Source organism: Cyclopterus lumpus, chromosome 22, assembly GCF_009769545.1.
Source record: "Cyclopterus lumpus isolate fCycLum1 chromosome 22, fCycLum1.pri, whole genome shotgun sequence".
In the NCBI taxonomy this organism is placed as follows: Eukaryota; Metazoa; Chordata; class Actinopteri; order Perciformes; family Cyclopteridae; genus Cyclopterus; species Cyclopterus lumpus.
In genome coordinates, this window is record NC_046987.1 from 5,549,260 (window position 1) to 5,572,304 (window position 23,045).

The following is a 23,045-nucleotide window of genomic DNA, read 5'->3' on the forward strand; positions in this document are numbered from 1 at the left end:
AGTCATAATATAGTATATTTATTTTCATGTTTTATTATGACATATTTGTGTGCATACTTTGCTATGACTTCTTGACAACATGTTTTATTACATACATCATGAAATCTTTTGCATATTAGTGACTTAAGTGTTTTTTATATTCAATACATCAAGTACAAACAGACACACATTTATTCAACCACTTTTAGTATTTATGTCATTGTCATCATCCTAGTTTAATTTAATCTGCGTACTATGACTTCTCCAAGATAGGGTTGTTCATTTTGAGAATATTGCAAGAACACGCGAGGATTTCAACAAAATGATTAAAAAAATATATTTTTGAAGACCACTTCTGCCTTTAATTTTTTATGACATACTATGATTTTTTTTAATGAGATTTCTTAAATGAAATACTGTGTCTTTTTTCCAGCATCAATGTTTTCAATAAATCACATTCGGCAAACAGACAAGTCGTCCCACATGACCCACTTTTATTTTCTCCGTCATCATAATCATAACTTCATTCGTTTACTCAACAAACTGAATCAGTTTAACTTTTTTTTTTCCTCCAACTGCATCTCAGTAACATCACCCTCCAGAAAATAGAATTATAATTTACTTTCTAAGACCATGGCAATAATAATAATAATAATACAATTGGAACAATCAAATATACAACAACAATCCTTTGTATTTATAAAATAAAAATAAAAAGTATATTCATCTAGTTGTATTTAACACGACTGTGACAGGACACAAACACGACAGTCACTGGTTGCATTTACACACAATATTGAATCAGAAAATGTGTGGAACAGATTCCTCCCATTGTTAATAATCTGTGAACATATAAATGGTACATATGAGCTCTGGTTTTTCAAATTCAGATGAAGTTTACCTGCAACACTTTGACACGTTTGAGTTTTTGTAGTTGACACTTATGTGTTCATCTATTGTGACTTAAGCTGCTCATGCTAAAAGAAAAATCAGCTTCCCCAAACAGATTAAAAACCATTAACAATGTACAAGTGTTCATATAAAGATGGGATTTATTTTACAGCAATGGTTTTGACATTTTGAGAAATATGCTCATGAATCTTTTTGCCAAGAGTTTGATGGAAACATGTATTCCACTCTCTAATGCACGAGTGGCAATAATCCTCTCAAGCAAGAAAAGAAAAAAAAAAGACAAAAGAAGCACATTTTCCAAAATGTTGTATTCTTCCTTCAGTTTCAAAGCTTTCCTTGAGGAAATGGAATAATAGTGCAATATTAGGAACATTTGTAAACTCATAGAATGTCATGTCAATGAAGTTGAACAAAAAGAGCATGTAAAGGCTGTACACATGAGAGATAACGTGCTCGAATTAAAAAATAAATGTAGAAAAAAAAACCAAGAACAGCCGTCCTTTGAACATCAGCGGCTGGAGCTCTGATCTGCAGTGTGTGTGAACGCAGCCCGTGTTTTGGCATTTAGACTTCACCGATTGGCTCCATCATGTCTGTCGAGGCTCCAGGAGATTCTCAAAGATCTGCCGGTCCTGAGCCAGCCATACAGGAGCCGCGATCCCCTCCGCATGAGCGCCGAGTGAACGTGTGTGTGTGTTGAGATTATCAGTAATATTTGGCTCGTAAAGGAAACACACTAATGAACTAAATGACATGTAAACAAAATGTAAACTCTTCGGCTTCTGAATACTAGCAACGCAAGAGTAGGAGCTCAAGTCTTTTAACCTTATTTACGTCTTTGAATCAACTAACGCACACACACACACACACACAAATATGCACAGGCAACGTGTTGGCACACACACATGGATAAGGGTGTACATGCACAGATACAAAGAAAAAAGTGCAGGTCGGCGCGCGCGCACACGCACACGCACACAAGCTATGTATGCCCTCACCCACGCACACACTCACACACAGTCAGGGTTCACAGCCACAGCAAGGCAATGTGGGATTGGTGGGTGGGAGGGGAGCGTGTATATATGTTATGTGTACTCTTTGCATTTCTATACAGTGTGTGTGTGTGTGTGTGTGTGTGTGTGTGTGTGTGTGTGTGTGTGTATTTACAGTAAGGGTCTGTCAGTGAACCCTTGTGCAGGTGTGTGGAACTGGCATGCAGGCATACTGTGCGTGTCTGTGGGGGGTTTGCAGCTTGCAGGTCCATCATTTGTGCCAGCGTGTTACAGTACTGAGACTCTAACTGGAAGGGGGGGGGGGGGGGCTCATAGTGCTCTGGGTATGATGGTGAAGGGCAGAATGGGGCTGCTGGCCTCCAGCTCCAAGGCCGTGAGGAAACACTCGGTGGCAGCGGCCGCGTTTCCCTGAGCCTGCAACACCTCGCCGAGGCTGTTCCACACATCGTGAGCCGTACTGAGGAGACAGGAAAGGATGCAGAGAAAGGGAGGAGGAGGAGGAGGAGGAATGAGAGAGGGAGGTGAGATATAAAATAGGAAGCAGGGAGCATATGAGAAAAAGAATGAGGAGAGGAGAGATAATCAGAGCGGGGAGGAGAGAAGGAAAATGTAGGAGGTAATAGAAGAGAAGAAGAGGCGAGGAGAGCAGGAAACAGGAGAGAAAGGAAAAAGAGAGGAGAGGAACAGGGAGGTGAGTAAAGAAAAAATGTGAGTGACCTAAAATATAATAATCACATTGTGTCAGCAGTACACACACACATTCCTGTATAAGCTTGGAAGTGAGGACCAAGACAGCTGACATTGGGAGTTTGCATTTTGGTCCTCACTCCAAAGGTTAATAACCCTCGATGGTCCTCACTTTGATGGCCATACGCACACGCACACACACACACACACACCTGTTGACCTGCACAGCATCCCTCAGGACCTTTTCCGACAGACTGTAGCGCTGCAGCTGCTGAAGAATCAGACCCTGTGGAGCGGTCCAGAGACAAAGAGAAAGAGGAGTAGGAAAGAGAGGATGAAGCTTTTTAAGACATATAGTCACCGTGTTTGTGATGAATGTGTGCTGCTGTGCATCCGCTACTCAGATACTGGTGTTGAGGATTCACAGGCGTGTTTGTGCAATTCACTTTTATTGCAGAAAGTCGATCACTGACACGTCACCTGGCAACGTGTAGTGATGGAGCAGCAAAATAAACCGTCCTGCCCTTTCCCTTACCTTCTCCCTTTCTACTCGGGTAGGTGGGGATGAGAGAGGGGGGAGCACTCGTCACCACTGAGACAGATGCGCGCACCTCACTCGTTCACCTGTGCAGATGAATTAAGAGCTTTTTTTTTGAACGTACGTCATCCAAGAAGTACTAAACATGGGCTTCCTCCATTCTTCAGCACGTCCATTAAAAGTAAGCTTTGAGTCACGTTTGACCAAATTTAAGGACGTATATACAGAATATGCTTATTGAAACATAAGAATCATACGCTACATCTCACAAGACTTTTAGAGACCTCTAGGTGCTCAGTTGAGAACCGGTATTCCCCCTCAGGCCACTGAGGTTGACAGATTCAAGAACATTCAGGAGAGAGATTATTGTGTGGGCTCTGTGAAGTAGATAGTCTTATTTATTTTAGATTGTACATACTTTGATGATTGTGTTTCAAAACACTGAAATCCTATTTCTCTCAAACGCCTGGGGGGGAGGGGGGGGGGAAGCTGAATTATTTTGGTGATATCTTTTCTGATCTTTCATTCACGAGTGATTAATGAAATTTGTCGTCGACGTGAAGGACTGAAATGTGGTTCTTTATTTAAAAATGTGTTCCTTTTTGTAGTATTGTTTGAAAACGTACAAACTTAATTCTGGATCTGGCTCTTTGTGGCGTCTTGTAAACATTGCGAGACATTAACAAACAATTCCGTTAATTCCATTTGGGGAGATACAGCACCGATACAAACAGGCGGGGTTTGTTATGTTCTCAAGCCGCCTGACAGGAGGACGCAGCTGAAGGAGAACAGCAGAGTCCAAGCGTGAGTGTGTGTGTGTGTGTGTGTGTGTGTGTGTGTGTGTGTGTGTATATTACCAGTCTCTGCATGGTCTTGACATGCGTCGGGTTGATGGACAGGGCCTCCTCATACCAACGTTTGGCCTCGTCTACGTTGCCCCTGAGTTCAGCGATCTGGCCCCTCATATACAGCACATTATGGGATGTGGGGAAGAGGTTGGAGGCTTCCTGCGTGCAGGCCGTTGCCTCTGCAGGCTTCGACATGCCGGTGTACACCTCGGCTATCAAAGAACAGGCATTTAACTGTGTGAATAGTTTACTACGACTTTTTATGGCATACTAACGCATGCAATAAGCCATTCTTTATGGTACACTATAGAAGGCCCTTTTAGTAGATGCTTTTTATGACATTTGTAGTAGTTTCAGAAATTTACCCAGCTTATGAAATCAAGACTGCTGTGTTGCACAAAGAGGATGCTGCCACATCTCAAGTAACGTCTTACAAACCTTAAATGATGTATTAAAGTCAAGAGCCACAAACAGAAATGTGAAATGTATTTCGAGTGAAAACATTAAACTTTGCTAAGCGCAGAAGGAGAAAATGTGAGAGAGAAAAAAGCAGTGAGGAGGCATAACTCAATCTTTCTCGCTTGAACAGCATAAATAAACAAAACATTTTCAGTATCCAGGTCATCTAATGCGATCTGTGTAAAGAGAGAGAGAGAGAGAGAGAGAGAGATACAAACAACGAATGACACGAACAGAGGAAATGAGTTTGAACCGTCTGCTCGTCTGTCCTGTGATTGGATGATTATATTAGCTGTGTCGCCAAGCTGGAAATGACCTCCTCTGACAGGAAGCAGCTGGCGAGATAAACGGGTGCACAAGCAGCCTCTGTCTATGTGTGTCTATGGGTACTCTTCAGTCTGCTTATGTTTGTGTCTGCTGGCGTCGCAGAAATGAGAATCGGGGCTGGAAATTACTCCAAAAGTTAATCTAATGTGCTGCGATTGCAAAGACCGTCAAACTGCTGTTACACGCCAACGCCAGAACACACACTGCGACGTCACATCCGTTTGTTTGATGGCGCCAATGATAATGTATGAAGCATCCCATATTTAGTTTGAAGCAAAGACTAGTACCTCATCCCGAATTTGCAAAGGTAGAAATGTTTTTTGTTTGTTTCTGTGGTGTGGAAATCAGTGATCCTAATAATTTGTTTTCCAATGTGAAGGAATGACCATGACATCACAGGTTGAGGCCTGTTAGCGTCAACATGGGTCATCAGCAGTGATTGTGAAGGCCTGAAGAGACCAAAGTGTGAATGTATTCTGGATGAGGAACCCAAATCAACTCTCTCCACCAGCCCTGTGCTTGTATCTGTTGCACCTCCATGTACGTAACCGTTATGTACGTGTGCATACCTGCATGCAGCCAGATCTGAGCCAGGGTCATCCAGGGGTGCAGGGGTCCGTGTTTGGGGGCACTGCTCTGCAGAGAGGAGGCTACCTCAGACAGAGCCTGCTCTACACGACTGGCTGCTATAGATGTAGCATGAACCGAGCCTGGGGGGGGGAAGTCGAACCATTAGACACGCGCCATCTCCCAGAGGTGCCGACTAACTACTGCAGCAGCGTCGGGCAGCGTCAGGTTTTAAATTCAGCCAAACACACCAGCAGATTTCACCGGTTCCCCCAACAGAAAAGAGGAACAAGCCAGTGAAAAGTGGGGTATTTGGGTGAGGTTAAAAGCTCAAAACTCTGGGCCCACATTGCCACAAAGTTGTCTGTTCCTGCCCGAAAAGCCTTTAAAATCAGTCCACACACACACACACACACACACACACAGTGTTATGGCCCTAGTTGAACCGGGTCAAAATGAATTAATTTCTGCACTCTCATGCATAAACACAGCATCAATCTGCACTCTGTGGATTAGTAATCGACAGAAGTGTGTTCCGGATTTTGCCTCCGCGTTTCAATTGCATCAGATTATCACAGAGACACAAAAATGGCCGCCACGTGGGGCTGCAGATGCACACTGCACATCTGAAAGCAAAGCGTCATATGATGTTACCGATAGCAGTTTTCACATTTCATCATATCTCTCTAATGTTGTGTAAGAAATACATATGAATACTTTTTTGAAATGCCACTTATCCTCCACTGCAGACTTATTTATTGTCTTACATGATACATTGATAGAGAGATGCTCTGCTCTTTTGAGTGTCAGTTACAAATGACTCCAATGATGGCCAAAAAGTTATCAAATGGTGAACAATCTCGTGTGAAAGTGTTCTTTCCATATTTTCATGCATGTCTTTGAATAAATTGTCCGGGTGGAATACTTGACTCAACAATTATGAATTAATCCACTTTGATCTGTTCTTCGTTCAATACAAATGTTGATAAATCATAGGACCACTTTTACATGTTTCTAATACATTGTTGTCCATTTCCACATGAGATTTAGTCAAATATGTATGATTTTATGCATTGTGACCGACTTTCATTTTCACTTTTGGGTCCGTTTTGATTTATAGAAGTCACATCAATTGCAACCTGAAGGGATTAGATAACACATAAATATATGCCTTTTATATCCTAAACATGGGATTACATTAAAACCTACTGATGGTTGCAGCTCGCTTGAATAAAAAGCTTTTCTTTAATAAAACATCTCCCACCCCGCATCTCGTACTGTTCTGGTCTCCCACTGTGTTATATAAAGTCAAAAATACTCCTTTCACCACAGCTGCATTTCAGACTAATTGTTTTATCTGCCAATTTACTCAAGGGTTAAAGAAAACGCACCTTTTTCATCAGTATCTGCATTTATATCTATCCGGTGTGTTTTTTGTCCCCCTCACATCCACTCCTTTTACTTTCCTGAATACGCTGTTCTCATCATGCAGCGTGAGGCTTACGCCTCATATAGACAGTCAGTGAGTAATTGGTTAAAGAGAAACAGAAGTGGTACCGTATGCCATTTCGTGCCCCTAATATTCAAGACATTCTGTTAACTGGATATTTCTAAAAAGACATTAAAAAAAAGAAAAGAAACTACGGAAGCCCTGTGAGGCAAATGAGAGAAACAATGCTGGTGATCCTGTTTTCAAGTCTGATGTGATGTTTTGTTCTTTCCTGTGTTTATGACTGAAGAACACTTTTGCTAGGTGATTTTTAAGGAACATAGAAAGATGATCATGGCAGATCCTATTTTGGCCTGTTCTTAAGTCAAAAAAGCAAGAGAGAAAACAATTAAGAAAATACATCAGCTGATTGTTTTTCTTTTCTTTTTGGTACTTCTAGGGCAAGATTGTTTTTATAAAAGTATATAGTCTTGAGTAAGTGTGTACTCAGTGACATTTACACATTTGATAACAAACTTACTGAAGAAGCTTCTTTTAGTGGATTGTGCTTAAAAAGTCATTGTATTCCTTTAAATATATATATATATATATATATATATATATATATATATATATATATATATACACACATACACCAAAGGATGGACAGAACAATGGATTGAAAAGGAGGTCAGATGGAGGTCAGATGGAGGTTAGATGGCTACTTACAAACAGAAAACATGGAGGAAAAACCAAGAGTGTTAGCGTCCTGAAGGCCGCCTTGAAAAAAACGGAGGGATGGGGGAAAAACAGTGAGACGATCATTAATGATTGAAAGAGCGCTCGAGACAGAGAAGAAATGTACAAATCATAAAAACATTTTTTTTAAAAGGAACGCCGATTCCAGGAAGGAAGAACGATGAGCACGATGAGGAGGGTTTTATTCTTCACGCTAACCTTTTAGACCAACATGAGACAAGCTGCTTCCACACTTGTGTCAACTTCACGCCATAATCTGTTCAAATAAAGTCTGACATACAAGCAAGTCTGAAATAGGCTCATCTTTTTCTGCTTAATAAATCACGAGAGCTTTTTGTTGGCAGGTTGAACTGCATGCTCAAAACGAGGCAGTGACCAGTAACGTTACATCTATTAAACATTTCAGGACAGTTGGATTGAAATTGGGGACGTGTGCAACACATAAAATCTTTTAGTTTTTCCAGACGTCATTTTTCTGACATCAATGCAGCAACACAAGAATCAAGTCAGATTTCCAGTAACTGTGATCATTGTGATGGACTTATTGTTTAAATCATGTAATTGTTCCCAGACTTACTGAGAGAAATGACTTTTCTGTGCTGCTTATTGATTTAACTAAATAACAACCGGCATTTTACAGTGCAAGCATCATTAGGAGAAGAGATGGCCACGGGGACAGGCAACATAAAGGTGTAACCGGGAAACCTGACAAATTAATGTTGGCTCAAATGTATAATCCTCACAGAAACCGAGAGAGAGAGAGAGAGGAGAGAGAGAGATGCAAAATAGTAGCGAAAACAAGAGAGCAGGGGAAAGCAGATGGATGTGGAGAGACAGTGATGCTGTAATATGTAGAACTCCTTTTCAGTGGTAGCAAAAATAAAAATAAAGAACCCAACTGATCTCTAAATCCGAGCTGTATCAACTGCGAGCGTGTGGAGTTAAAATGTGAGTGAGTGAGTGAGTGAGTGAGTGAGTTCACCCGAGACAAAAAAAACACAAAGCAACTGCAGCAGATCCACGAGGCTCAACAGCGCTCTGATCCACAGCCAGAGCCGACTATGAAGCACATCCAGTTAGCGTGAGTCGGTTCAGTTCTACACTGGTCGTCCGTGCTCGCGAGGTTAAGACGACGGGTCGAATCCACGGTTCACCTGGTCGACGGTCTGAGTGACAATAAAGTCAGAACCGCGGTGGAAACTCTGTCTGATATTTAGGTGGTGTTGATGCTCCGTTGGTTTGTCTGTAAACCAGCAGTACGGACTGGGTGAGGTCATCCTGATGTAGGAGTGTTCTGCCTTTTCTGTTATGTAATGTTATACTGATAACATATGAAAGAAATATCATAAACACTGATAAATAGCTACAAACAAATGTATGTTATTACATGATGAACATATACGAGGATGATACTTCCCTATTTACTGTAGTGACGGGTTGAATACAATCTATTACGTTTAAATAAAATATATATAATATAATAACAGATCTAACATGAGCTACATCAGTGCAATTCAGTTGTAGTCTTCTGCTTGTAGATATTTCTAGTTGGCTAACATTGATCAAGATGCTGTTTAGCACAGAGCTCCGGGGCCACCAGCACACCGGGGACGCTCTCGTCATTAAACAGTAAACCCACAAGCAAATCGCGCAAAACACTTGGTGGATTCTTTTAGGTCATTCTCCACACCATGCTACAGGCCGAGTGGACGCGGAGGCGGATTACAATTGGAGGAGAGCTGTCGGAGACGGACGTGGTTGCAAAAGGAGTGAGTCCTGGTCTTGGTGGGTGCAGGAGGAGGAGGAGGAGGAGGAGGAGGAGGGGGAGGGGGACAAGGAGGGAAGAAGGATGTGTTGTTGGGTGGAGGGAAAGGAGGAGACTGGAGGATGAAGACAGGGGAAGAAGGGGAAGCAGGGGAGGATAGTGGGGAGGAGAAGGTGGAAATGCTGGATGGGGAGACCGGTTCGGAACCAGAGTGAGAAGAGGAAGAACCTGAGACTGAAACAAACAAAAGGTAACCAAACAGAAAAGGGTTCAATAAATCAAGGACTAAAGAAAGGGAAGTCATACAGGTCACTGGTGGTCAATCTGCATATACGCTTAAAACAATATTTCTAAAAAACAGTATAAAGGAAAAACAATCATATGGATATATATCGGGTGTTAGGAAAGCTTTTCCTTTGATCCATTCTCCCTCGTATCTACAAGGGAGAATGGATCAATACAAAAACAAGAAACAGGAAGCCATATCTCCCTCTTGATGCCATTTTCAAAATTAAATCATAATTGACTACTGTCACTATTTGATGGGAGAAATAAATTGTGTTTACTGAAAGTCAATGACCACAATTGGATTAGTCTCACTGGGGAGGTCCTGGGGGCTCTCGAGAAGGAGCAAGTAAGAGTGTGTGTGTGTGTGTGTGTGTGTGTGTGTGTGTGTGTGTGTGCCTACCGGTGTCTGGATCGCTGAAGTCAGGCAGAGTCATGGCGTTGAGCTGCCGTCTGTCTGCCATGGCTCTGTCCAACAGACTGCTGCCACGCCCAGAATCACTGCCACAAAAACATGTTTTTGCCATCTCTTCTATTTCATTTTTTTATTCTTTCTTTTCATTTCTATATGTATGCAGTTTCGTAATGTTGTAAACAAGATGAAAGCTATTGTTGAAAGACTAGAACATTTTAAATGAAATTTTACAAAACTATATTTTGAATTGTTTAAACATTCTAATACAATTCCATAGATTCGGTTAGTTTAGGTTAATTGGAAAGGATCCTCTAATTATCAACTCCATAAAGACTAAAAACCCATATAGAGACCCAGAAAGTATCTCCATGTCTAAAAAAATCAAAAGTCACATATTTTGTGGCGATTATACACAGAAATGATTGCTTTCGATTGGACTGAGATGCTAGCAACTGATTTACACATTACATATTGAGTGGGTGCATTTGAGGAGTGTGTGTGAGTGTGTGTGTGTGTGTGTGTGTGTTTGTGTACCTGGGGTTGGTAAGGTTGTAAAAGCTCTTCCAGATCTGCAGCATGTGTTTGCAGGTGAGCAGAGCTTCCTCCGGTCCTCTACACATCGACTCCAACTTCACCTTGGTATACAGCAGACTGCAATATGCAACACACAAGGTGACACAGAAATAAAGACACTAAATAAATGTGCTGTGGTAGCGTGGGGAGTCTTACTTGAAGTTCTCTGGGTACTCGGACAGAGCCATCTCTATAATATTGAGAGCGTCGTGGTAGTGTTTCTGAGCAGAGAGCAGCAGGGCTAGCAGATGAAGGGAGTGGACATCATCCCCTTGGAGCTGCAACGCCTGTCGTACATAGCCTAGTGCCTCGGGGATCTACACACACACACACACACACACACACACACACGTTTTCACCACAGTCAGGGTAAAAGAATCCCTTTGTCAAGTGACAGGTGTGTAATTTCCTGATGTTCCCCGGCTCTCTCTGTCTGGCATTCCACGCCTCAAACTCGTACGGTTTCGATATGTACATTGTGATATGTTCACGTAGCTGTTACCGCTAAAGATTGTGTTACCTGTCTGGACACAGCGAGCTGCAGCGCCAAGTAGAAGGCTGCTAGATGGTCAGTGGGAGACAGACTCTGAGCCCTACAGAAAGAGACAGATACTGCGTGTTCAGATGTGCTGAACAAAAAGTCAAATAAGATTTCATGAACCTTTAACGCGCCCTGTGGGGGACAGCAAAGGGAGCAAAGAAAGGGATATTTATACATCGAGACACAACTTTAACACCATATTAATAGGCCGTATGTAAAACAAGCGAGGGTATATGGCAGAAGTATAACAATGTGATAAGTAATGTATAAGTATGTATATTATTTCCCTTTATTAATAGATAAAGCTTACAGTATACTCTTATTGACTGTAGGACCTCACACAACCCCAAATAAAGAATCCCAACCGTCCCTTTGAATGATGGGTGCATTACAAACTGGTTCCCAGATGTCCTGAACATATGGCAGCATATGACCCTGATACAAGTCATATACTGTGTACACAGAAGAAAACCTGTGCAGGCGGACATAGGATTTAAATCTGTTAATATAATGGATTGATAGGACGGTAAATTCAGAACAGTTTCCATTTTGTCAGACTGAGAAGCAGTTTGTACTGTGAACAAAAAAAAAACGGCGAGCGGCATGGCTCAGTCCCAACCTCTGGAAGGCTCCCAAAGCTTTCCTCTGGTACTCCTCCTGTGTGCTTCGCAATGATGCTGAAGAGACGCAGGGAGACAGGGACAGAAATCTTAATCCTAATGCCTTTCAGTGTTCCTGATTATCATCCTTCCTACAACAGCAAATACACACAGAGACCTACCGTCAGTGGCTTTGAGGCTGTAAACCAGCCCAATGGCCAAGAAGCCTTTGGCTCTGAACTCAGCTGCTTTCTCCCCCATGTCAATCACAATCTTTCCAAAACACTCCCCCTCATCCAACTGGATTGTGGGAGGACACAGACATAAAATGAGAAAGAATGGGGAGAAAAAAAGACATCAGAGCATTGCATTGTTTTAGAGAGAAAGGGGTATTTAAAGGAAGGCCTGAACAGAGCAAAAACAGCTCCAGAAAACCTCACCAAAGGTTTCTAGAATCGCTGCCGTTGCGTTTGTGTCTGCAGGACGCTCCTTCCTTACCCAGTGCAGAGGTCCGATGCACAGCTTGACAGCCAGCAGTGGGATGGTGGGGTCGTCAGGCTTCAGGCGAATACACTCCTTGAGGACTTTAACAGCACGGGCGGATTTCCCGGCTGCCATGAGCGACAGGGCGAGCTGGTACCACAAGTGGAACTCCTCAAAGGCAAACTTCATGGCTCTCTCCAAACACTGGAGACATCGGAAATAGGACACATTTCACCAAGCGTTCTCCGGGTACCTGTAAGCTTCATCAAGTTCCATTTTAGAGTCAATTGGATTGTAATAAAATATTTATTTGTTTGGGGAAATAAATAGAAAGAAAAAAGTGTCTGTAACCCTTTTCACAGTCTCTATGATGATGACAATGCAGCCCACAGAGGGATCACTAACCTCAGACAGCATCTCATACTGCCCTCTCCTGCCCAGAGCTATAGTCAGCAGGTCGTACACCACTGACGCAGACTGCAGGCTGATGATGCGATCGTTGTTGTGTTCGGGGATCCTGCTCAGGACAGCGTCACGGTTAGCCTGAGCACACACAAACACAGACAGAGATTCAGGAGTGGCCCTATGACAAGGTTTCTAAACCTGAGTTGAAGAGAGGCGTTTGTGCTTACCATGGACTCACTGATGAGCAGCAGCAGCAACGCTTCTTCTGTGTTCTCCTGGGGGCAAAACAGGCTGAGAGAGAGAAATGCATCGAGGGAGTCAGAAACATGGACAAAAATGAGCGAAAATAAAGGAACACATTTAAGAAAAAAACAAGTTAAAAAGTACATTGGCAAAGAAGTAATTTTAGAGCCATGTTGGGCATTTTCCACCATATTCCAACTTTAGCATCAACACACACATTATCACTTACTTCTCTCCCGAGTACACGCGTGGGCGTCGGCTTAGGCTGTAGTTCTTGGTGTGAGTGTGTCCCTGCCGTGTGGGATCGTCCAATGGCGACACAGTGGGTGGGTCTTCCAGAGGAGACCAGTAACTCTGTTCACACATTCCTCTGAGCAAGATCTCTGCAAGCTGTCTGGCTATGGTCTGCATTCACACACACACACACACACACACACACACACACACACACACACACACACACACACACACACACACACACACACACACACACACACACACACACACACACACACACACACACACACACACACACACACACACACACACACACACACACACACACACACACACACACACACACACACACACACACACACACACACACACACACACACACACACACACACACACACACACACACACACACAGAGACACACACACACTCTGTTTACTTGGGGCTTACTTTGCTTCTAAGTAACAGTCAGTTACATTAATGATTTTACCATTGTACCATTTTACTATCTGGATCCTTTCATCATCATAACATGTACAATCATAGTCACATTGTAAGTGTACTTGCTTGTGGTGGGTTTTATATTGACATTGAAAGAGATCTGCACTTATGTTTAGGTTTCCCCCTCATAGTTTCTAACAGACGAGACAGGAAGGCTGGAGGAAATAGATGTTTACAACTTGGACTTATTCAAAATGTCCTCACAAAAGGTAATAGTTGGGTTTGTGACTTGAGCAGTGCCTTTTTTTTGACAAAGGTTTGACATTTTGGGAAATACGCTTCTTTGCTTTCTTGCAGAGAGTTCGATATCCCTGTTTGGAAAATATGCGCCAGCTAGCTTAGCATAGGCTGGAAACAGGGGAAAACAGTGAGCCTGGGTGTGTCAGAAGGTAACAAAACCCTCCCAACAGCACATGTAAAGCTCAAGAATTAACACGCGATATCTACTTTGTTTAATCCTTAAACAAAAACGTGTTTCACAAACAACATTTTGATACATAAACATCTCCTTAATCTCAGAGCCAAATGAAAAAAGCCAACCTCCCGGCCCATCATCCCTTACCATGCGCAGGCTCTGGGTGGTTCTGTTCTCAACAGCCCGAAGAATCTCCCGAAACCGGCCCACGCCTTGTGTCAGGTTGCTATGGCAATGTAGTGAGGAAACAGGAAGAGAGACACTTGTCAGAGACTGTAGTGTGCGTATGTGTGAATGGAAGACATCTCACAACAGATGTGTGCATAATCCACACCATGTCCATAACATTTTCAAGTTTCTATCTATGCGTGTGAAAAGTTGAATATTTAGCAACATCACTAGCAGATTTCGACCTTTGCCAGTTTACAAGGTGACAGAAATGTTCATAAGGTCTGAAGGTATTGTAGTCCATATTTTTCCATGCTGGAAATGTTTCAGGTTGTTATGTTCAGAAATGATTTGAGGTAATGTTAGTAAACAACATTTTCTTTTTTTAAGTTTGAAATCTTCCTGTGTGATAACGACTATACACTATACATTGCATTTGGATAAAAAGGGGACCATTTACATTGTCTACATGTTTGAAGTTCCCTTCCTTGAAGTGGAATGAGCTTGCACTGGGCAGACTATATCCAGCCCTCTGAAAAGGGATTTCTTCCAGCAACGAGTCTCGACCTGAAATGATCTCTGCTGTCATGAAAACAACAACGCTATGGGAACTACTTTCTGCTGCGCATTTTACGTCACAGTGTTCACACTTTTCTGCTTTCACCCACCTGTCAGCAGCTTCGTAACGCGATTAGAAAGTGCCCACGAGAGCTGTCCGTCTTCTAAGGAATGTAAATACTAAAAACGTGTCCGGTAGTCTTCTTAAAAAACTCTGTTTTGTGGTTTTGAAGTGATTGGAAACCAACTCTGTGGGCTCCCTCTAACTTTCATTTCGATCTATCTGCCGCCACCTGCTTCCCTCTCTTACCCGTTCTTGAAGTGGATGACGTGGGCTCTCTGCAGGCCCGTCTCCAGGAAGTAGCCCAGTTCCAGGTCTTGGGCCGTCGGGCCGGGCTTTGGGCTGCGGTTCTGAATTCCTGCTGATAAGGCCTGCAGAATAATAATAAATAAAGATAAATGATCTATTAACTATCTGTCAATGCAGTTAATAGCAGAGCAGTTATTTGGCGTGTGTCATCTTGGACATTTTCAGGGCAAACACTAAGCCTGATATCATTTCACGACAGTAAGCTTCAAATTGGCTCACTCAAACTATTTCATTTCTACAGTGGCCTATTTAACAAATCACATTTATTTATGCATGAGAACTGCAAACTAAGCAAGATACAAAGAATAGTCTTTCTGTCTTTGTGCGAGTGGGACTGTTGGGATTATTAAAATCCAGCTCAATAAGTTATGAAAGGAATAAAGGACTAGGCTATAGTTGATAAATAAAGCTGTTAGGTTTGCGTGTTAGTAGCAATTACACTCAGGTGAAGCGTAATGTTGAATTACATCCTCATTTATACATTAATAATCCTATAAAAAGCATTTAAGATGTGACTTTACTAGAGCTAAAACAATACGTTGATTTGTTAGTCAGTAACTATTTTGATAATAGAGAAATTGTCAAGTTATTTTTCAAGCAAAACTGCGAGAAGAATATCTGTTGTGAGGATTTGCAGCTTTTCTCTGTCTTGGGGAGAGGACACCGCTTGCTTTTGGGTTCTGGACTGCTGGTCCGTCTCAACAAGACATTTAAAAAGACTTCCCCTCGGACTTTAGGGATTTGTCTATTTCTCACTATTCTCTGACATTTTAAAGACGAAATGTGTAGCTCTAAACCTTAACGGACTTATAAAACAAGTATGATATTTTAAAATCTTCCTAGAACTCATGATGTTTCTTAAGACAGCGTATTGCTGTCCCGTTTTAACGTGAAAAATTCATTGTCAAAGATGTTTTTCACGTTATAGCAACATGTTTTCATATTATTACAACATACAAGATAACAATATCTAACAATATACTGTGTCTTCTTATCGCGTGAACCTTTTAATGGTAAACTTACTGTTATTACGCGATATCAACTTAATGTAGAGATTTTGTCTTTTTCTTTGTATGGTGATCTTTGTGGGGCGACCTCATAGTCTCAAGCAGTGAAACTGTAGTTCTTTTGTTCCATTTTCATTCTTATATATAACTTATCTTGTTATTACATGAACAACATAAAAGATCACAATACAAAATAGTTTTCTAGCATGACAGCAACACCCCTCCATAGTCTTGTATTCGGCCATCGCTTCATCACATCTCACTGAAGTATGATTTGCCTTTTATTGCAGTACATGGTTGTTTGCCAGCTGACTTGAGCTGGCAAACAAATCTCTCCCTCTTAATTAGGAGAATGTCTGCGAGCCGACATTCTCCAAATTAAGAGGGGGAGATTTGTTTGCCAGTTGGCTGTCCCCGGCGGTAACGCGTTGGTAAAACTTGCACACCGTCTGCAGAACAGCAGAACATGCATCACAACACCCACGGCGACGGAAAAGCGTTCGGGAGTCCGGGTGCTAACAAGATATTGGGTGACGCTCAGAGAAAACACAGCATTTGACTATGAGTATGCTGCTTTCACAACCTTTAAACTACAGGAGACTGAAGACCGACGTGTACCTTCTCAGCCTCCTGCAGGTAGAGCAGAGCGATGTCTCCAGACTTTTCATAGCAGGTGATGATTTCCTGATCCTGGTCCGTTGTGCTCCTATTGGACGAGGGAGACCCAGTGTTCTTATTGGATAGAGACGGGGAGGCTGCTGGGACCTTCTCCAAGCACAGTCCTGGGGAGGCGGGGGTAGAGGTAAAGAGTCAGAAACAGTGGCAAAGGCCATGAGTCAGTTCCCAGCGTTACCAGCGTCCACATTTTTAGCCTTTCAAACCATTAGTTCATATCTTTTGGTTGGGTTGTTTGATGTAGTTTTTTGGCCCTCGGGGTGATCATCTTCTCCCACTGATGATTGCTTTTCAAACCCAGCTGCTTTGAGCCTCAAAACATCATTCATAATCATCCCATTCAGACCTTATCAATCATAAATGACTGGTTACTTGAGTTTTGAGAATTGTATTCGGTTGCACAGATGACCTGAATAAGAATAGAATAACAAGTAAATATCTATTATTCAAAGGCACCCAGAGGTGCCTGATGGGCGACTGTGTTCATTTATTAATCATAACGAACCAACGTGATCCAGTGTATTCCACAACAGTGACACTGCACTGCCACCATGTGGAGCAAAGGAGTAGTGCGGAGGTCCGGGTTAGGATCAAGAAGGATATGAGACATGGGCATGGGCATGTGTAAGTGTGTGTGTGTGTGTGTGTGTGTGTGTGTGTTTATACCTTTAGTAGCGTATGCCTCCGCTATCATGGACAGCCTGTACACAGGAGCTCCACCCAGATGCATGTCATCCAGGTTGACCCTGCTGTAGTGACCTGTCAATACACCAATTATGTATTAATTAAGAAATTGATCGTTAAAGCAGTATTTTATCCATAATTTGTATTTATTTTTATTAATAACATCATACCAGGAACAGATAGTAAATATGAGTAAATACACCAGAGGAGTGTGAGGGTTACCTAACGCGTCTCTGTATTCTCCCTCCACATAGCACAGTTTGGCCATCAGCAGGCTGGCTTCCTGGAGGTAATCCGCCTAAAAGGACAGAAAACAAGACATTTTCTCTTTCTAATATTTTCCACTATGTCTACTAATTTTAGAAAAAGCCTGCGTGAACCACCACAATCACATGGCAGACACCGGAAATCTATTTGTAGTATAAGTAAGAAACAAAGTGGCCGCGCGGGCACGAAACCAAACCAACAAATTCATTCGGACAACTTGTCGACCATCTCTTCATCCGCAGTTACCTTGAGGTTTCCTCTGTCCAGAGCAGCAGTGAGGTGTTTCCTGACCTCTACCAGTTTAGGTCGTGGGCCCCTGGGACTGGCTCCCTGTTTGATGGGGTTCTCCTTCAGGTACGTCTGAAGCTTGCATTCCCCCAGCAACAGCTCACCTAGGTCATCTATACACACACACACACACACACACACACACACACACACACACACACACACACACACACACACACACACACACACACACACACACACACACACACACACACACACACACACACACACACACACACACACACACACACACACACACACACACACACACACACACACACACACACACACACACACACACACACACACACACACACACACACACACACACACACACACACACACACACACACACACACACACACACACACACACACACACACACACACACACACACACACACACACACACATCACCACTTAAAACACTATGTAGCATTTATGGCTACCATGCTTCTACAGTAGCCCAGAATGGACAAACCAAACACTGGCTATCGATAGCGCCATTCACGTTCTTTCCCCGTAGTTCTCCCACACAATGTATCCTTTTGAAGGGTTCTCCTGGTCGTCAGCTGTAACTGCGATTGCAATAAACATCTCAACATATGGAGGAGCACTGCTGAGCTTACACACATACCAGCCAGAAGTATGTAAAGCCTCGACACGCTTCAGAAATCGAGTGATTGTGTGTGTTTTTGAGAGGTTCATTGGGTGAAATGAGCATTAATCCGGTTACTGGTCCCAGTCAGTGACCAGAGCTTACAGCTCTCCTGCACCAAACCACAGAACAGGAGCAATTTTTCTCATTGCATTCTTGGCTGTGGTTGCCAAGTTATTACTTAAAAAAAAAAAATCAATCAGGATTGGACTCCATAAACCGTATGTAGCTATCTTAAAGTACACCAGGCTGAAAAGCAGTGTTTTGCTTCCCTCTCTGTTTCACCTCCGACCCCAATGGGTGTGATCAGAAGTTTGCTCTTTAACCACAATCCACCGTGATGTCACAGGGAGACCTGTACATGTTTAATGTATTACAATTGGGAAATTATATTGGATCAAGGCAACCACCATAAGTGATATTTAAATGTTATCGTAATACAAATAGGTGAATTTAAATTGCACGGCAAGATGGGATATAATGCTGTTTTCCTTCTTTTAAATCTGTTTGCACGCAAACCAGCTAACTTCCATATCAAAAAGGGGGAACGAGTATAACTACAAATCCCTGCCAAATGAACGCATCACGACGTACATGTGACACAATCATCGTGATGCGTTCATGTCACAGGGATTTTACAGAGATTTAACACAAATGGGATTTCATACTTACAATAAACTGATTCAGATTACAGTGAGGAATCGGTCACTGCCCCGGGGCCAGGCAGCATTATCTTTATTTTTGTAAAACAAAAATGTTCCTCTGTCGTCTTCAGTTTTTAGGTGTTGTTGCTACTGTCACTGCCAGTAGTACAGTTTACCACTCGGCATCAGCAAGGAGTTTGACAGCTAGCGTTAGCATGTAGCATCGCGCATTTTAGCTAACCGAATTGCGAAAGCCAGAATTGAAAATCTGCCAATTTAGCCTGTGCGGCAGTTTTGGTAACCGGGTGCTCTGTAGAGAGTAACGTTAAGTGTTAAAGCACATAACTAATAACTGGACTATTAGGATAAATTCGGCATCTTCAAAATCTCGACATGTAGGTTAAGTAACAGGGTTGAAACAATTGTGTGATGTTGCTTTGAAGGGGTTTGTCGATTATGAGCAACGTTACTGTGGGCAACGTTACAAGCGAGGGCAAAGTTGACCCGATGATGTGTGACCGGAGTTCCGCGTGAGTGAACCAGAGGGGCAGAGCTGTCAGACCACTAAGTTCTCCATGTCGTAAAATCAAAGTACCTCAGTGCGTGTGACGTTACGCCCCAAACGGCCCAAAGATGGCACAAACCCCCAGTGAAAAAGAAGGAAGTCTTTCTCTTGACCTTTCCAAGCTAACAGGCTCCAACAGGAGCACAGTGCCGGGAAAACTCCCAGCCTCGGCTGCCGCGATCAGGAAGTACCGAGGACTCCGAGCAGAGGGAAGGCCTGAGAGGCTGAATGAACGACCAGAGGGGAGAGCCGCACACTTCTTACCGTTGGATATTAGTTTGGCGGACAGCTGTCGCACTAACTCCGGTATCTTGTCCCATTGACTCTCAGAGCGGCACCGCTCGATCTCGGTCTCCAGTCGCGAGCCAGACTTCCGCGCTGTCATTTTTGTGAGTGGGCTCGACTGGACCAAAACACCACATCAGCGAGGATCCCTCTCGCTGCCGTGAGCGTCAAGCTGCCGCATACAGTTGTCGTGCAAATCTTTCGAAATAAAGGTCTGACTACGTATGGTTGAAAATTGGATGACACATACAACAATCACGTCAACAAGTTAGAACTCGTTGACTCAGTTTTCACTGGTTGAGCAAACTGTTGTATCCCAGTAAGAAAAGAAACTGAGCAACTGGTTTACTCAGGAAAAATAGTGCCATCCAGAGGTCAAGTTGCAGTGTGTAGTTACCATAGTTCTCTTTGTTTCTTGTGTTTTCCAGCAAAGCAAGTACAGTACAGTACAGTCAATTAATTATTGTATTTTCTTTAAGAAGAGAAAACTGTACATATCATATATTTGTTTTAAGTGTGCAGACCTGAACGTATGCTGTCAATCGAACCAACCGGGTTTCGCCCAAAAAGCTTTTATTCTGGAGAAATTAGAACGGAAGTGGTGCCGGCGCAACCTAGACAACCGGATCGAGTGAGGTGGAAGAAGTGACCGAGATGGCAGATTTGTCGTTTCACTTAACTAACGTGAACGTTTCACTGGGGCAAACTATGGACACTGATAAGGTTGGTCCGTGCGAAACTACTTTCGACACTTTCCGTGTTTGTTAATGAAAAAAGAAATACGTTTTAAATTATTTGCGAATTACTTCCTTAGCTAAGAAGCTAACCGTCAACAAACACAAAGCTGGAAGCTAGCTTAGCTATCTAAGTTGTCCCCACAGGACGATTCACTTGAACGTTACTTCCCTGACTAGCTACAGTACATAGTGTGATGAAGAACTCGACTAACGTTAAGTTACAGATAATGTTAGTTAAAAACTTTGCTACGTAGTAACATGTCTTATGTTTGACCTTTTTATGAGTTTCTTACTCATAGTGATGGAGGTGCCATCAGATACATTATATCGCCTTGTTTTGACAGAATCTCGCAGGGGCGACAGACTTTGGGAGGGTGGAAATGGGAGACTCTGCCGGGAGCCAGGTGAGGGTTCCCCGCAGGACCATCTTCTTCGCCAGCGGAGAGACTATGGAGGAATACAGCACAGATGAAGAGGAGGACGTGGAGGAGCCCGTAAAGAGAGAAGTCATTGCTGTTGATACTGTGGGTTCACTTACAAAAAATTAACTTTTTGGCATTGCCCAGCAGACGTGTGTGTGGTCTAATTGTCTTGTTCTCTTTATGTGTATTTCAGTCCAAACTGACCTGGGGTCCATACTTCTGGTTCCACGTGTGGAGAATGGGCACCTCAACTATCTCAGGTAAAGTAGGCCACTATCTCAGGTAGCTCGGACCAATCAATCAATCAAATTTAATTTCAGACTCAAGGTCCAGATAATACAAAACATTAAATGTGTTTTTCTTCAAGATATCTTTATTGTGTCTCTGTGTGTTTGTTTCTGCAGTGTGTGACTACATGGGAGAGAGGCTGGCCTCTATGTTTGGCATCACCTCTCCTAAATACCAATACGCCATTGATGAGTACTACCGCATAAAGAAAGAGGTAGGACACGTCCTTGAGTTCCGTGTGTCAATTTCCTATGCAAATGTAAGTAAAGTCATACTGTTTGGAAAAAGCTGTTCGCACAGAGGCAGGAGCAAGAAAACAAGCACCAGCCGTCAAACAGTAATCTGTATCGGTTTGAAATGCAACTGCAGGAGGAGGAGGAAGAGGAGGAGAACCGCCTGGCCGAGACGGCAGAGAGTCGGTTCGCGGACCAGCGACGAGGCGAGCAGGAGGATCCTCATCCCGCCACCATGGAGCAGCCAGAGCCGTCCGGAGCCTCCTTTGTCAACATCAGCTTTGATCTCGAACCTGAACCTCCCCTCAACACCGCGGACGCCAGCAGAGTTCCCGTTCCCCTTCCCTCCTGAGAATTGACACTTAGGAGACACACGTTTTAATTTACGCAGCAGTAGGGATTGAAAGTGACGTTATTTTTTTAATTTATTTTTTTCTTTTATAAAAAAATATTCTTAGTTCACAGTGCAGGGGGGAAAAAGTGAAAAGGGCTGCGGAAGTGACTGTACTTGCCTTATGCAGGAATGTGTTTATGACTGTTGATCATGTTAGTAAAAGTCTGATGTTTCGCAAGTTCAGCTATTTAGATAAGCAGGGAATGTAATTTCTGCTTCAGCCTTCTGACAGTCACGAGTACTCCCTGTAGGCCACTGTGCCTTCTTGCTCTTTTGAACAAGATTTATGTCATTTTGCTGAGTTATTAACTTAGAGGCCTGTTAATCCAAGAGCTCAATTCATAGGCATGATGCTTGGTTTTGTAGATTAATTAGTAACTGTTTGGTCCCCTCCTGGGCATAAGATCTGCCTGCTAAAATCTGGCGTTCTATAACATATTTACAGGTAAGCATTATAGCTAAGTCATTGGACATGGTCCCATGGGTTTCTGTGGTCATTCCTAAAAGTGTCATGGGAAATTAACCAAATACATTGTTACTGCGTTATTCGTGTGTGTTGAGGGTTCATTCTTAAAGTGTCCTTCTGGAAGCCTTTTCATATGAATGTTCAGCTGCGGGCATTGAGCCGAGGCCGAGCCGTCATAAGCTTCTTATTGATTTACATCCCCTGACATGGCTGTGTGGGAACAGCCCTCAGATCAGCTTTGTTTAGCATACCTCTTTTGAAAATGATATGGCTCGAGAAGACATTTTTTAACTGGGCTTGTTAATAAGTTTGTTCAGAACATTTTGTGAATTTGTCTTGAGTCACTGAAGGATGTTATG

General features: G+C 42.9%; 2 protein-coding genes across 6 annotated transcripts; one reads left to right on the forward strand and one right to left on the reverse strand.

Moving 5' to 3' along the window:
• Positions 1-1,013: 1,013 nt before the first annotated feature.
• ttc7b (tetratricopeptide repeat domain 7B) lies at positions 1,014-20,481 on the reverse strand. 5 transcript variants are annotated; one of them, XR_004611860.1, is made up of 23 exons: positions 20,126-20,481; positions 17,954-18,108; positions 17,663-17,738; positions 17,423-17,515; positions 16,700-16,863; positions 15,015-15,136; positions 14,126-14,204; positions 13,057-13,232; positions 12,812-12,875; positions 12,585-12,722; positions 12,195-12,383; positions 11,879-11,996; positions 11,717-11,774; positions 11,077-11,149; positions 10,713-10,873; positions 10,518-10,634; positions 9,972-10,069; positions 7,489-7,539; positions 5,333-5,473; positions 3,987-4,189; positions 3,127-3,215; positions 2,804-2,877; positions 2,335-2,361 (listed from the first exon to the last, which is right to left on the reverse strand). XR_004611860.1 is itself a non-coding variant. In XM_034562984.1 (22 exons), exons 1-22 carry the CDS (start codon positions 20,244-20,246, stop codon positions 2,214-2,216), a joined length of 2,619 nt encoding a protein of 872 aa, XP_034418875.1. In that variant the 5' UTR covers positions 20,247-20,481; the 3' UTR covers positions 1,014-2,213. The 5 variants fall into 5 exon arrangements, 3 of the variants coding, with proteins under 3 accessions (XP_034418875.1, XP_034418876.1, XP_034418877.1); XM_034562984.1 differs by lacking the exon at positions 3,127-3,215 and having other exon boundaries at positions 1,014-2,361; XR_004611859.1 differs by having other exon boundaries at positions 2,311-2,361; positions 2,804-3,215.
• Positions 20,482-20,732: 251 nt separating this feature from the next.
• On the forward strand, positions 20,733-22,766 carry fam177a1 (family with sequence similarity 177 member A1). The gene is made up of 5 exons (XM_034562995.1): positions 20,733-20,869; positions 21,228-21,407; positions 21,499-21,565; positions 21,710-21,807; positions 21,963-22,766. Exons 1-5 carry the CDS (start codon positions 20,801-20,803, stop codon positions 22,176-22,178), a joined length of 630 nt encoding a protein of 209 aa, XP_034418886.1. The 5' UTR covers positions 20,733-20,800; the 3' UTR covers positions 22,179-22,766.
• The last annotated feature ends 279 nt before the right edge of the window (positions 22,767-23,045 follow it).